This window comes from Panthera pardus, unplaced genomic scaffold (genome assembly GCF_024362965.1).
Source record: "Panthera pardus isolate Hobbes unplaced genomic scaffold, ASM2436296v1 HiC_scaffold_12, whole genome shotgun sequence".
Classification (NCBI taxonomy): Eukaryota; Metazoa; Chordata; class Mammalia; order Carnivora; family Felidae; genus Panthera; species Panthera pardus.
Genome location: NW_026526677.1, coordinates 96,891,984 through 96,905,963, shown reverse-complemented (window position 1 = coordinate 96,905,963; position 13,980 = coordinate 96,891,984). Strand labels below are relative to the sequence as shown.

General features: G+C 50.1%; 1 protein-coding gene across 3 annotated transcripts in view; it reads left to right on the top strand.

Annotated features, from left to right (window-relative positions):
* Positions 1 to 13,980, top strand: part of GRIK4 (glutamate ionotropic receptor kainate type subunit 4) — a 425,772-nt gene that overhangs the window by 396,013 nt on the left and 15,779 nt on the right. For all 3 annotated transcript variants that reach the window (XM_053900360.1, XM_053900361.1, XM_053900359.1), the window contains 4 exons: positions 902 to 1,075; positions 4,648 to 4,813; positions 6,349 to 6,574; positions 10,468 to 10,596. In XM_053900360.1, coding sequence (XP_053756335.1) covers positions 902 to 1,075; positions 4,648 to 4,813; positions 6,349 to 6,574; positions 10,468 to 10,596 — 695 coding nt within the window. The remainder of the gene's footprint in view (positions 1 to 901; positions 1,076 to 4,647; positions 4,814 to 6,348; positions 6,575 to 10,467; positions 10,597 to 13,980) is intronic.

The window sequence follows — 13,980 nt, the reverse complement described above, 5'->3', positions numbered from 1 at the left end:
GAGCATGAATGGGGGAGGGTCAGAGAGAGGGAGACACAGAATCCGAAACAGGCTCCAGGCTCCGAGCTGTCAGCACAGAGCCCGACGCGGGGCTTGAACTCACGGACCGTGAGATCATGACCTGAGTCGAAGTCGGCCGCTCAACCGACTGAGCCACCCAGGCGCCCCCAGCAGTCTGTGTTTTAACAAGCCTTCTCGGTGATTCCAATGTAGGCTAAAGTTCAAGAACTGCTATTCTAGGCTGAGAGTTTTCTTTTTTTTTTTTTTAATTTTTTTTTTTTAACGTTTATTTATTTTTGAGACAGAGAGAGACAGAGCATGAACGGGAGAGGGTCAGAGAGAGGGAGACACAGAATCTGAAACAGGCTCCAGGCTCTGAGCTGTCAGCCCAGAGCCCGACGCGGGGCTCGAACTCACAGACCACGAGATCATGACCTGAGCCGAAGTCGGCCGCTTAACTGACTGAGCCACCCAGGCGCCCCTAGGCTGAGAGTTTCCTAACTGGCTCTGTGGGGCCCTGGGATCCCTCTGTGACCACTTTGGGGACTAGGGGGTGCAGAAAACGGAGCTTCCCCGCTGTCCACCCCTGACACTCCCAGCTTCCAGTCACTTTATTCTAGGTTTGGAGTTCCACATCATAATTTATTTGGGAAAAAAAAAAACATTTTTTTTTTTTTGATGAAAGAAAAACAGTTTGAAAACTGCCAACATACTCCAACCCCCTCAATTTGGGGGTTGGGAAAATCCAAGTCCAGCAGAGGGAAGTGGCTTACCCAAGGCCACAGGCCAGGTCCTGAAGCACAGAGGCGAGGCCAGAAAGGAGAGCCGCTCCCACTGACTCCAGCACTTTCCATCATGCCCACCCTCCGTGGCACTAGTCTATGTTCCTTTTCTCCCACAGGTTGACCCCCTACGAGTGGTACAGCCCACACCCCTGTGCCCAAGGCCGGTGCAACCTCCTGGTGAATCAGTACTCCCTTGGCAACAGCCTCTGGTTTCCCGTTGGGGGATTCATGCAGCAGGGGTCCACCATCGCCCCCCGAGCCTTATCCACCCGCTGTGTCAGTGGCGTCTGGTAAGATCCGGGGCAGAGAAGGGGCCAGGCCCAGTGGGGTGGGGACACCAAGGGAGTCTTCAGATAAGCCCTGCTCTGGCTGCGGGTAGGCAGGAACCTCACAGAGAGCTCTGCCTTTCAAAACAGATTAGCAGGGAGCTGGGTTGCATTCCGCCAGCTCAAAAGGCCCGGGAGCACCGGGTTGGGCACACTTTGTGCCATCTTATCTGGTTCCTCTTTCCCTCTGCCTCAGAGGTCTGGATACAGAGGGGAGCCAGGGCAGGAAAGGAGATGCAGAAAACAGCCTTGTAAGGCCCAAGGCAAAGCGATTGTAACTTGCTGACCTGAAAATGACCTGAGGTTGGGTGGCTGGGCCTGCCAAGGCATATGCAGATTTATGCAAATGTGAGTGTGAAACAGGACTTGGCTGCTGGAAGAATTCAAACCTGGCTGTCACATCTCTCCTCCTCTACCAGCTTCCTCCAACTTTGTCCCTCTGCACCCGGCTCTGGGGCCTTGCCTGACCTGTCCACCTCGGCAGGTGTGGGGAAAGGCAAATTCTTAGTGGCTCAGAGCTGGACAGGACCTCAGGAGCCGTCCACACGGGCAGTCCGCCAGCCTCAGCTTGAAACTCCCTTCTCCTCTTGGCTCGTTCAGGGCGAAAAGAATACGGTCGAATGATTCGATGCATGGAAATGCAATTTGCAAACTTGAAAATGATACATAAATGTGTGGACTCATAGTTGCTATTTGAGCATTATGGGGGGGAATGAAACAGACATACATATGTGTGTGTGTGTGTGTGTGTGTGTGTGTGTGTGTGTGCGTGCGTGTAGCACAGAGAGGCACATTTGCAGAGTACCGGTCCCCACCCTCACGTAAAAACCCGCTGTCAGGTTTGGCTGTCACAGCCTATAGGACTTCCAACCCTGGTTCTCTCCCCTCCTTCTCAGCCTGTGTAAACCAAAGGAAAAGTGGCGTTTTCACCCTTGGACACCGGTGTCTGGACATTTACCAGAACCACTGGACTAGAGCTGATGGAGAGGTGAAAACGCAGCTGGGACTTTTGTTTTCTCTGCTAAATGATGAATACAGTAGGATTTAAAACATCTGGGCAAGGTGCTCACCCGTTCCCAGATTGTGCCCGGAAATCACCAAGTGGATCAACTGGGACAACCCGGTTTAACTTTCCACCGGGAAAAAGGGGCGGTCTTGGCAGGGAAAATCACAGAGTTCCCTCAAAATCCTGGAAATCTGGACAGAAGCCCTGCAGAAGTCAGCTGCAGACTCTGATCTCTTTCTACCTGGGGCTTTGCCTTCCAGAGGGGGGTGTTCCCATGCACTGCACGTAGGGCCCCATTGTCAGGTTCATCCACCTGTCAGATCCCTGAACCCCAGGACTTCCCTCCTGCAGACAACGTCTGCCTGAGCGCTTGGGAGGGCCACTAGTCTTGCAGGCTGTGCCGCCCTGGCCCACAGGGTCGCCAGTACTTTAAATAGCTGTCCTAGGGAGGACATTTATGCCATGTCCTAGGGAGCTCCATTATGCCACTCCTGAGGGTGTGTGGGAAGGGGGGGTGCCTGAATTGTTAGGGAGCCCCTCTGCCTCTCGGAGTTCTGAGTTATCAAATCAAGGCCTCAGTTTGGTCAGCTCCCTGCAGGAGTGTGAGGTCAGAAGACAGGGCCATCGCCGCCTCCCTTAGAGTCCTCGCCCAGAGCAAGTGATGGAAGATACCACGTTGCTAACAAGAATGCCAACTTTGCAACCAGTGATGCCCCTTTCACAAGGGAGCAGGGCTCCCCTGACCCCTCTGGAGAGAGTGTGTGATTTGCTTCCTCAGCAGAGAAGATAGGCTTGCCCTGAGCTACTTTGTTCTCTGACCCATTCCCTTGTGACCAGTGGCATAAAGAGACACATGGCCATCCAGGGTGGAACAGACGCTGGAGTGTAGCCGTGGGGCTGAGGGAACTTCCCCAGCCAACTCTGAGGTCAAGGCCACACCCAGGGCTCACTAACTCACGGCACTAGCCAGGGCACAAACAGCTTCAGAATGCTAGCCTCCACCTAGGGATGGATCACCCCACCTCCCTGGCCTCCTCTGGGGGATGGTCACGAGAAAGAACTTCCAGCAGCGTGTATGAGCTGAGGCAGCAGCAAGGAAGGCAGGTCTTAGGAATGGATGGACACCGGGCACTTATAGGTCACAAATAGGGAAGTTGACCAGATGGTCGTCATCCCATGTTCGGCGTAACGGTCTATCCCTGCATTTCTCTGTATCTCACATTCATCTGGTCCTTTACAGATTATTAGTCACCAATCGTTTGATCTCACAGTTCTCCAAAGACACGCAGAGCAGGCGTTATTCTCCCTGAGCGGGCAAGCTCAGAGGAGGAATGTGGCTTTTCCCCTAAGGTCTCACAGGGAGAGGGGAACAAGGCCAGAACTAAACCAGCTCACCTCACTGGTGGTCTGGCATACGGATGCACCCATTGAGTCGGTAGATGCCCGTCACTTCACATCTGGGAGGCCGCCAGCAGGGGTCCTTGGACACAGAGGCCAAGGAGACAATGGGACTTCCCACTCTTAAAAGTCTCCTGGAAGCTGCTGGCCTCTGAATCCTGTGGCAAATGCTACGCTTTAGTTGGCAATGTCTTCATAATGACTAAAGCCTCATTAATTCAGACTCCACTAATTCCGAATTTGTGATTATCCAGCCTCACTTGTGCTTGGATATGTCTTTGAATTCCCATAAACAAATGGATTGGGATGCAGATCCACACTGCTGACCAGATGGCAGAGGGCTTATTTAACCTACTTAAGTGAACAAACTAGTTTTAACGCCTTTAACATGTATACCGCCTGACTTGCAAAATTATTCTAATTTTAAATGAGTTTGCTCTACCCAATAAAACACTCTTCTGTTTTGAAATAGCTTGCCCATTGTAAGGGTAGTTTCTAATTCCAGCTTCTTAGCACTTCAAAGGTGCCTGTCACCAGTTAATCTCAAAGGGTTTCTGGTTTTGTAGGACTGGTTTTAAAATATGGATGTATCACTGTGTTACTTGGCAAATTTCTCATCAGCAAAATTGGGATAAGAATTTTGCCTCCCTTCGTTGTAGGGGTTACATGAGATTGTGTCTTTGGCTCAGGGCAGGTGCTCAGTACACGGTTGATGTTCATCTGATGGTGGACCGCATCATGAGAGGACAGGGGCAGCTGACCCAGCTCGGGTTCTAAACAGAGCCCCCAGAGCCGGCACCCTTAGCTCATTCCCTATCTCATTTCTCACGGTCTTCCAGACAGTCTCATGTGCATGGACACACCTCTTTTGAATAGCAACCCAAGAACCACCTCCTTTTGGAAACAAGAAAAAAAAAAAATTAATGGTCTCCCAAGCAACCTCACACACCCGATTCATTTCTGTTGACATCATATGCCCTGCCTCCTTCCTCTTCCCCCCACCGACTGAGCTGGGAGCTCCTTCCAAAGAGGGACACCTGGTCTCCCCTATGTCGCAGCAGGACTGGGGACGGGGGCTAAGACTCCTGGGCGTACCTGGGCAACGATGACTTCCTGGTCTTTTCCTACATAGGTGGGCATTCACGCTGATCATCATCTCATCCTACACGGCCAACCTAGCAGCCTTCCTGACTGTGCAACGCATGGATGTGCCCATTGAGTCAGTGGATGACCTGGCTGACCAGACCGCCATTGAGTATGGCACAATTCACGGAGGCTCCAGCATGACCTTCTTCCAAGTAAACCCATTTGGTTGCTCACCAACATGGGGAATTGAGCAGGATAAAGTTGAGATGTTTGTCCTCTGCAGATGAAAACATCAATCCTCATCCCATTATCTCTTTTGAACATCTAGTCTGCAGATTCACTTGGGGCTCGTTTCCCCCCCCCCCTTCTGCAAAATACCCCTGGAATGAGGTCCCCAAAGCACTTTGGGGTTAATTTCAGCCTCCCAAAGTGTTGTGCAAGAACCGTTAGTGGGAGTCGAGATGCTTTTAAGCATGACGTGTTGAAACTATCTTTGAATGGCAATAGTTTCGTATTTGTTTTAGTGGCGATTAGAAAAATACACGTAAATGCAGCGAATCTAACCTGTACTTTTATTTCTACTACTGCATAGGTTGAGGCTAATGTATACATTTAAGTTTGGCTAAGTGGGTTAAATTTTATCGGCAGTACTTACATAAAGCAAGTTTAGAACACTACACAAATGTCTGAAGTATAAGGAACACGAAGATGAGTATGAACTGATTGCACATATCCCAAACTAGACAGGTGTCAGATCGGGACCCTGTTGGCTTTGAGGTTTCCTTGCAAGGCTCTGGAGAAGACCTTGCCGCAGTTGTGTATTAGCCAACAAACCAAGTGACTGATCACCAAGACTGGCAGATCTGGGCCAGGCAAGAGGGGCAGTTTTCATATGCTTCGGGATCTCTAAGAAAGCAGACTTACCCTGCAGTTAATAGGTGTCTAACCAACCTACCGCCCAAGAAGTCCATTGTCACAGGACACAGGTCCAAGGCCTTCAGTTTTCTGTTTCCTAGACAGTCTCAGTGTCTCTTGGCCCCATAACCACTGAAGGCATCGTGCAAACCCAGGTGTGGATAGACCCCCAGAATTCTCTCGGCCTTGTTCTTATTTGTAAGAGAGAAGCCGGTGCTGGATATGTGATTGACAAGTTGGTTTAGGATCAATAGAAAATAGCCGGCACTCTTCCTTCAGATGGTGTCTTTAGACGTCCTGATGAACCTGAATCCACCACCTCCAGCCTGAAGGACAGCAAAGGATAGTTCCAGAATTTCCGTTCTTAATTCTGTCAGAACATGGAGGTTGGCAGTGGTAGACCTCTCAAGGGTAGATGGGGCAAAACCAATGATCAAACCAGTAGACAGAGTTTATAGTGCCTTAGGACCCTGTTCTTTCCTTGCTTTTCTGTAAAAGTTTATCGTAGGCACAATCCCCGCCTCCTGCCGTGATGCGGTGGCAGTTGAGAGATGAAAAGGGAAAAGGTTATTGAATATAATGAGGGGGTTGAGTAATAGAGGGGCCAGGATTTTAAGGTCTACTTTGATTCCCTCCCTTTTAAAACCACCATTTCCTGGGGTGACTGGGTGGCTCAGGTGGTCAAGCGTCCAACTCTGGATTTTGGCTCAGGTCATGATCTCACAGTCTGTGAGCGCGAGCCCCACATCAGGCTCCACGTTGACAACGTGCCCATTAGGAAAACATTTCCTTCCTCTTTTCCTAAGCCTGCTTCCGTGTGTTCTTTTCCCAGAATTCCCGCTATCAGACCTACCAGCGCATGTGGAATTACATGTATTCTAAGCAGCCAAGCGTGTTTGTGAAGAGCACAGAGGAGGGGATCGCCAGGGTGTTGAATTCCAACTACGCCTTCCTTCTGGAATCTACCATGAATGAGTACTACCGGCAGCGAAACTGCAACCTCACTCAGATTGGGGGCCTGCTGGACACCAAGGGCTATGGGATTGGCATGCCAGTCGGTATGCGGGAGAGGACCAGCCTCTTTGGGTGGCTCCATCCAGGCAGGGTCAGAGTAGCTAGGACCACTGAATGCAACATTGAATTTGACAACCCCGTTCTAGAACCACTTAACAGGGACTTTAGGTGGGCATTTTCCAGGTTAAAAAAATAATAAGCAAACCCCCATACTTCCACTAATCAGTGATCAGTTCTCAATCTTTAGTTATCGAAGGGCTGGCCATCGGTTTGTTAGTAGTTGATTAATTACTAAAGGGCAGGTTGATGCCCTCGGTGGACTCTTTAGGGCTTTTGTTCTCCCTCCTCCTGCTTCCTGCCCTTTGGCCATATCCCTTTTGAGGGTCTCTCTACTAGCAGTGGGAAGGAGAAGGAAGAAATGGCGAAGCTCCATGAATTTTGCTGCTAGTGTCCCTGGTGAAAGGCTTATTACAGAAGGAGACTGACATGATTGATGGGGTAGCTTTCAATTCATTTGTGGGTCTCGTGGACCCATCTACTCCAAATCAGCGTAGGTAATTGAGAATAGGTAGTGGAACTCTGTATTTAGCTGTGTACCTTCCGGTGTTTTATACCAAGGTAGGGATGTTTGGCTTCCAGAAAGGTATCCCAGCTGTGCTTTCTAAAGGATGTTCATGCCTTGATAGTACCTCAACTGGAAGATGAGAGGGAACACGTTGACCGGCTTTTTGGATTGAAGAGGGAATCTGAAAATGTTCCCCAGATGCTTGGGACATGGACCCTTCCCCCACCCAACCGCTGAGAGCCATGCCGTATAGGGCTGTCCTCGCCCAACACTCTTCTTATAGGAGGTTGTCCTGTACAAGGCAGCAGGGGGAAAGGCAGGAACTGAGGCCATCAGACCAATGTGGGGAGATCAATATACAGTATACACAACTTTGCTGTTACCTTACACATGCCTTCTCTTGATCTTTACCTAACTCAGAACTCTGTAGGCTTCACTATATACCTGTGGAGTGTGAAAAGCATGGTTTTGGAGTCAGGCAGACCTGGGAATGCACCTGGCTCCGGCCTGTGGGACCTCAGATAGGTTATTTAAGCTCTCTGAATCTCAGTTATTCTGTAAACTGGGGCAACTGAGGGATAAGCCTAAAAATCCAGTCAGGTGCCTTACTACAGTGTCTCATACTTAGCCTGTTCAGGAGGAACACTGGTGCCCTCCCCATTTTTTCCATAGTCCCTTGTGTTATTTGATAAAAGCAGATGACTCCTTAAACACCGATCAGAAACCACACCAGTGACCGTAGGCAATGATACGGTTCCTCTTCGAACTCTGTGAATTCTGATGCTACGAATTCTATAAACTAGACGCCTCACTCGGGGCCCTTGAAAACCCACGTACTCCCTTCTTACCATCATATTTCATTGATGTTCATTAATATGCAAATCATGGGCCCCTTTGAGAAATGTATTGGCTTACATTTTATTTCAAGATGGTGGAGTAAACCGCAAAACAAATGTGAGATGCACCTTGATGATACTCCAGCAATTTAAGAAATTTAACCGAAATGTCAAATGCTTCCAAAGTTTTCGTGGAACACACCTATTAGAGAGTTGACCTAAAGCGGACCAACTCTAGAAATTTTTATCAATGACGAAGGAAAAAGGGAAGGAAACGCATTTATTCTATGTCTGACGTGATGCTATTTTCTTTTTTTTCTTTTTATTTATTTTTATTATTATTTTTTTTAATGTTTATTGACTTCTTGAGAGACAGAGACAGAGTGTGAGCAGGACAGGGGCAGAGATTGAGGGAGACACAGAATCTAAAGCAGGCTCCAGGCTCTTGAGTTGTCAGCACAGAGCCCGATGCGGGACTTGAACTCACAAACCTTGAAATCATGACCTGAGCCGAAGTCGGATGCTTAACCGACTGAGCCACCCAAGCACCCCTAATGTGATGCTATTTTCACATGTCATCCCACCTGAGTTAGATGTGGTCCTTCCCACTCTAGAGGAGAGAACTGAGATTCAGAGCTGGCAAGTTTCTTGTCCAAGGTCACACAGTCAGTAGAGGAGCTGGGTTTGAGCCTGTCTCCAAATTCAGTGCTTCGCTTACTGGATCATGTTGCCGGAGGGGGTCCCACCAGCTCGACAAGACAGGATAGGTGGGGAAGTGAGGTACGGGCTTGTCCGGGTTCTCAGATCAGGCTGAGAAGGGCACCGCACCACCCACTGATGAGCCAGAATTTATCTGAGTTGAGGTCACGTCCAAGAAAGCATGTGTGTCATTCTTTTGCGGGAGGTAAGGGCATAACCAGAGAATAAGCAATGTGGTGGGACTGAGGGAAATGAAGAGAAACAGTACAAGGAATGAGATGGACAATTAGTCAAGTGGTTTAGGAGCAAAGTAGGCAAATGTGGAATAAACAGAATAATCCTTTCTCAAGGCCCCTGGTGTGCCACTGAGGTTGGGTTGGAAATGCTAGAAATGCCTGGCTGGGCTGGACAGTCGTCTGTAAACCTGGAATGTTCATTAGTCTCACCACCTAGCACCATCTGTTAGTTCGAGTAGCCATCCACTGCACGAGTGTATTAAGTACCTACTATACATGGGCCCACATAAGTTGCATAGACATGTTCTGTGCTGCGGGCTTGGGGTTCACCCGCCCAAGCGTGGTTGTATCTCCAGTAGGGAAGGTTCCATCTGTGGTGTCATGGGCTGTCAGAGTCCAAAGAGATCTGGGAGCTGATCTAGTTCCTTGCCTGTCAAAGCGCGGTCTGTGGCCCAGCAGCGGGGCATCCCCTTGGAGCTTGTTAGAAATGCGCAATCTCAGGCCCCACCCCAGACCCACAGAATGAGAGTCGGCGGGTCAGTCAGATCCCCAGGTCATTCCCGTGCCTGTGATGGTTTGAGAGCACAAATCTACTTGTTCTGAGCTTTTGCCTCCATCCTTCATCATAGCCTCCCCCACCACCCCCCGCCCCGAGGCCTCTGTCCACATCAGGCCTTCACAGAGCTTGAGCAAGAAAACTGAGCAGCTTAGTTGGTTTCCAGCCTCTTGGCAGCCTTTTCTCTATGATCTCCGGCCTCAGCTTGTGCTGGGACATTGAGCTTTCCACGGTCTCATTTAAGCCTATTTTTGTGATTAAAGCCAAATTCCAGAACCAAAGCTCCTTGACCATATTCCATTAGAAAAATTAAAAAGGAATTGCACTGAACAGAAGCCTTCTGTTTGAGGACAGAGGGAGGAGCGGTGTGCACAGAGTGATGGATGGGGACGGGGGGTTGTCGGCCACTCAGGCAGGTGGGAAGTTTGGGGTGGCTGGTGACCGGATTCTGCACACAGATGAGAGGTGGCTTCCGTCACACTCTGGGGTGATGCTTCTCTCACTGGAGGCTGCTCTGGGTAAACAGTTGTCAGGGGTAATGTGGCAAGAGTTGCAAGTGCCTGAGAAATTAATTTAGATAAAATAGAAGACAACTGACCAAGGGAGAGGTTTATGGCACAGATTTCCCACCTGGAGGAGGCAGACGGGATGCCTTGCAGCCAGCTTCCTGAGTGTCAGTGGGCAGGCTGGGTAACCTTAGTAGAAAGTGGTGGGTGAGTAGGGCCACAATGCTGTCTGAAAAGCTTCAACTTGACCCACACTGGGCTCTTGGCCATGGGCTGAACAGGCCAGTCAGCATAGAGAGAAGGAAAGTAGGAAGGCCCAAGTGCCCTGCATGAAGCCAGAACTCCCTCCTCTGCACGGAGGGTCCTCAGAACAAGCAGAGGGGAGAGCCATGCTCCTGCAGGGACCCCCGCCACCTCTGTTTCTCTTCTCCTGATGTTAGGTGGGGAAACTGGTGAGGAGGTCTACTGGGGAAAGGAGCAGAGTGATGCCTGAGAGGGCACTCACGCCCTGTGTTCTGGGCTCTCCTGTGACCCCACAGGTTCGGTTTTCCGGGATGAGTTCGACCTGGCCATTCTCCAGCTGCAGGAGAACAACCGCCTCGAAATTCTGAAGCGTAAATGGTGGGAAGGCGGCAAGTGCCCCAAGGAGGAAGATCACAGAGCCAAAGGTGAGTGCGTTCAGCGGCTTCCCCCTCCTGTTCTAGAGGCGCGCTTGTCCCTTGTTTCTGGCGTCCGAGGTCCAGGTGATGATTGCTGGAACACACGGACAGCAAGCCTTGCAAGCTACGGAGGGCTGGGCTGGGCTGGGCTGGGCTGAGGGCCAGTCCTGGCCCAGAGTCTGGGCTGGTTGAAGGCATCCAGTGCCCATCGGCTCGCTAGTCCCAGAGCCGATCGACTGCTGGTCTCCCTTTCCCATTCTTGCCCCTCGACAGCATCTTCTCCATCAGTAATCAGAGTGAATCTTTTCATGATTCGAGGAAACCCCAGCATTCCCCTGCACAAACCTTCCCTTCTCAGAATAAAACACAAGCCTTCCGTGGCCTCCCTGGGGAGGGTCCCCGAGAGAGGTCTTCCCTCCCCTCCCCACACATCCCTCCCATCACGTGAGCTCTGCTGTGGTTTTCTTTTCAGACCTCATCACTCCCTCATGTTCTGTTCTCTATGCATTTCTTTGTTTACTGTCCACCTCTTCTACTCGAATGCAAATTTCGTGAGGACAAGGACTGTCTTCTTCATAGGGTGGTCCACAGGGCCTGGCAGGTGGATATTTGAATGAATGAATGAATGAAGTTTAAATCACGCTGGATAGAAAGCAGTCGCTGACTGATATGTGTGGTTGAGGAGTTTGAGGGTCCCTGAGCATCCGGGATATTTTGTAGGGGGGTTGCGAAGGATAGTCCCATGCTACATCTGTTATAGATCAGTTAATGCCTATTAGTTATCTTTAGAACTCCCTTTAAGTCTCACAATGTCCTGGTTGGGGCAATAAATCCTGTGGTCACCCTCGCAATCTCCTGCAGCCTTGCTAAAATCCACAACAAATTTACCTCTACACGCTGTCCCCCCAGGAAGGCAGCTCAGGAATAAAATGAATAATACCATGTGTTTCCATCTCTGCTCAGCGTGAATGATTATCCGTGATGAGACAGTGAATGAATGACTTTGTGTTTCCAAGTGTCTGTCTGTGGATCTCTCTCCTGCAAGGAAGGAGCTCAGGAATACAGACCTGGGGGGGGCAGGCCCTTTGTAATTTAGACACTCTGCCCCTCCCCTCACAGGAACCCCCTGAGACCACACATGCCTTGGCTCTCCACTCCCCAAAGATCAAGTGGGGAGGAGGCTATAACTCTGTTCAGAAGAAAAAACAGGAAGAAAGAAATGAGGGTGGTACAGAGAGAAGTTTCCGGAAACTTTTGTGGATTTGATAGAATGAAGTAGGTGTTGAAGATACTCAGGACCTGACCAGGGGGGGAGGGGCGGAGGGGGTATTGCAGGCAATAAGCACCCTGAGGAGAGACGCAGCAGCTGACATTTGTGCTGTGGGCGAGGGCTCTGTGTGCTGCACGTGGAACAGAGCCAGAGTCCCACGAGTAGCTCTGAGGTGGACAGCGGGTCGGTCCTTAGGGAAGACAGGGTAGCAAAATGCTCCTGCACCACTCCCTCCCCATCCAAAGACACACGGACTGAAAATAATCTCAAGCGGTCTGGGCTTGGAATAGTCAAAATAAGAGGCGATCCTTGATAAGCTAACTTACGCCAATGTTGTTCTGTGGTAACGGTGAACTTGAGAGTGGTAGCGAAGGGCCCTGTCTTACCAAGCAGATGGAGGGAAACAGTCGTGGCTTTTGGTCTCCCACAGGGAGTTGGGCGCTTCTGTGACTTTGGACAGAGAACTCAACACTCTGCATTGCAGCTCTCAATCTCCTCTGCTTGGTAGACGGCACCTTAGATGTGGACCCAGTCTTGTTTGTTTCTGTGTCCCTAGCGCCCCCTACAGAGCCTGGCACATAGTAGGTACCCAATACATATTTGTGAGATGTGTGATTAAAGCTACCGGCTGCTAGTTGTCCAAAGCTACCAGTGGCCGTGTTCTCCTTGGTCACGTTAGTAAAGCAACCAATGAAATGGTGCCTCAGTGACTTCCCTGAGCAACCTCCAGACCCAGAGCTGTCCCCTAGGTCCAGTCCTTCCTGCCTCTGAGCAGCCAACCAAACTTATGGGTTAACGCAGAGACACTCTCGATGAGGGAGGCTAGAACTCAATGGGAAGTGGCCAGGAGCAAGGGCTCAGAGCTGTGCAGGGACCCCCACAGAATCCTGCATGCCCCCCGCACCCCCCGCTCCCCTGCCACCCAGGCCTGCACTGGCTCTTCCAATTCCAGATCTCCCTCCCCTCCTGCTTCCCACTAGTTAGTTGCAGTCTTCCCCAGCTCCCCTGCCTTTTTAAACACGACCCCCATTTGATCTACATGTCCCCTTGAGGCTCACTGCTGAGCTGGCCCCATGTCTCCAGTTTCCCTTTTCATCCCTGACCCCTGAACTCAGCCACCGGTCTTTCCCTTTTGTGCACATATTTCTTTGTTTGTGTTTATTTATGCATCCTGCTAATCCTACAGAGGAACAGTTGGAAGGCAGCAAAATTGGCAAGTATAGGAATGATGACACAGGATCTGGGTGCCTTAGAGTTGTCACTCACAGTCCCCAGTCTGGATCATCTCTCTCCCTCTCTAGGTATTACCTAAAGTCTAGTGGACTTTCCCCAACCCTCCTTCTTTTTTTTTTTTTTTTTTAATTTTTTTTTTTTAACGTTTATTTTTGAGACAGAGAGAGACAGAGCATGAACGGGGGAGGGCCAGAGAGAGAGGGAGACACAGAATCGGAAGCAGGCTCCAGGCTCTGAGCCATCAACCCAGAGGCCGACGCGGGGCTCGAACTCACGGACCGCGAGATCATGACCTGAGCTGAAGTCGGACGCTTAACCGACTGAGCCACACAGGCGCCCCTCCCCAACCCTCCTTCTGATGAGTAAAAGCTCATCAGACTTTTACTCTCCTGCTTACGTGTTGGTTCTACTGTCTGCACGAGGCTAGGTCTCTTCCCTCAGGCAGTTTTCATAAGGGTTCAGGATCATGGACATTGGGTCAAATGGACTCCACTCCATAAAAGGCCTCGTTATAATCACTATGAAACATCTTTGAGCCTCAGTTTCCTTCTCTAGAAAATAGGGATGATAATAATAATGTCATTTCCCGGGGCTATTGTGAAGAGTGAATGACACAAACCGTGTTAAACCCTCCACAAAACCGACTGTCACAAAGGAAATGAGAACTAATTTTATCCCAGAATCTAGGCCTAAGGGAGCAATTAAGGCACAGTGAGAGGTCTGAACAGCGTCCACAGCCACAAGTATGGCTGTGCTCCTCGAGGCTAGATAGCTCTTCTAAAATCAACACTTGTGACATCTATTTTGTTTCCATTGACATTTGTCCCCCATGGAGTATGAAAAACTCAAAGGCAGGGACTGTGTCTTATTTGTTTTTGTATCTCAGTGAC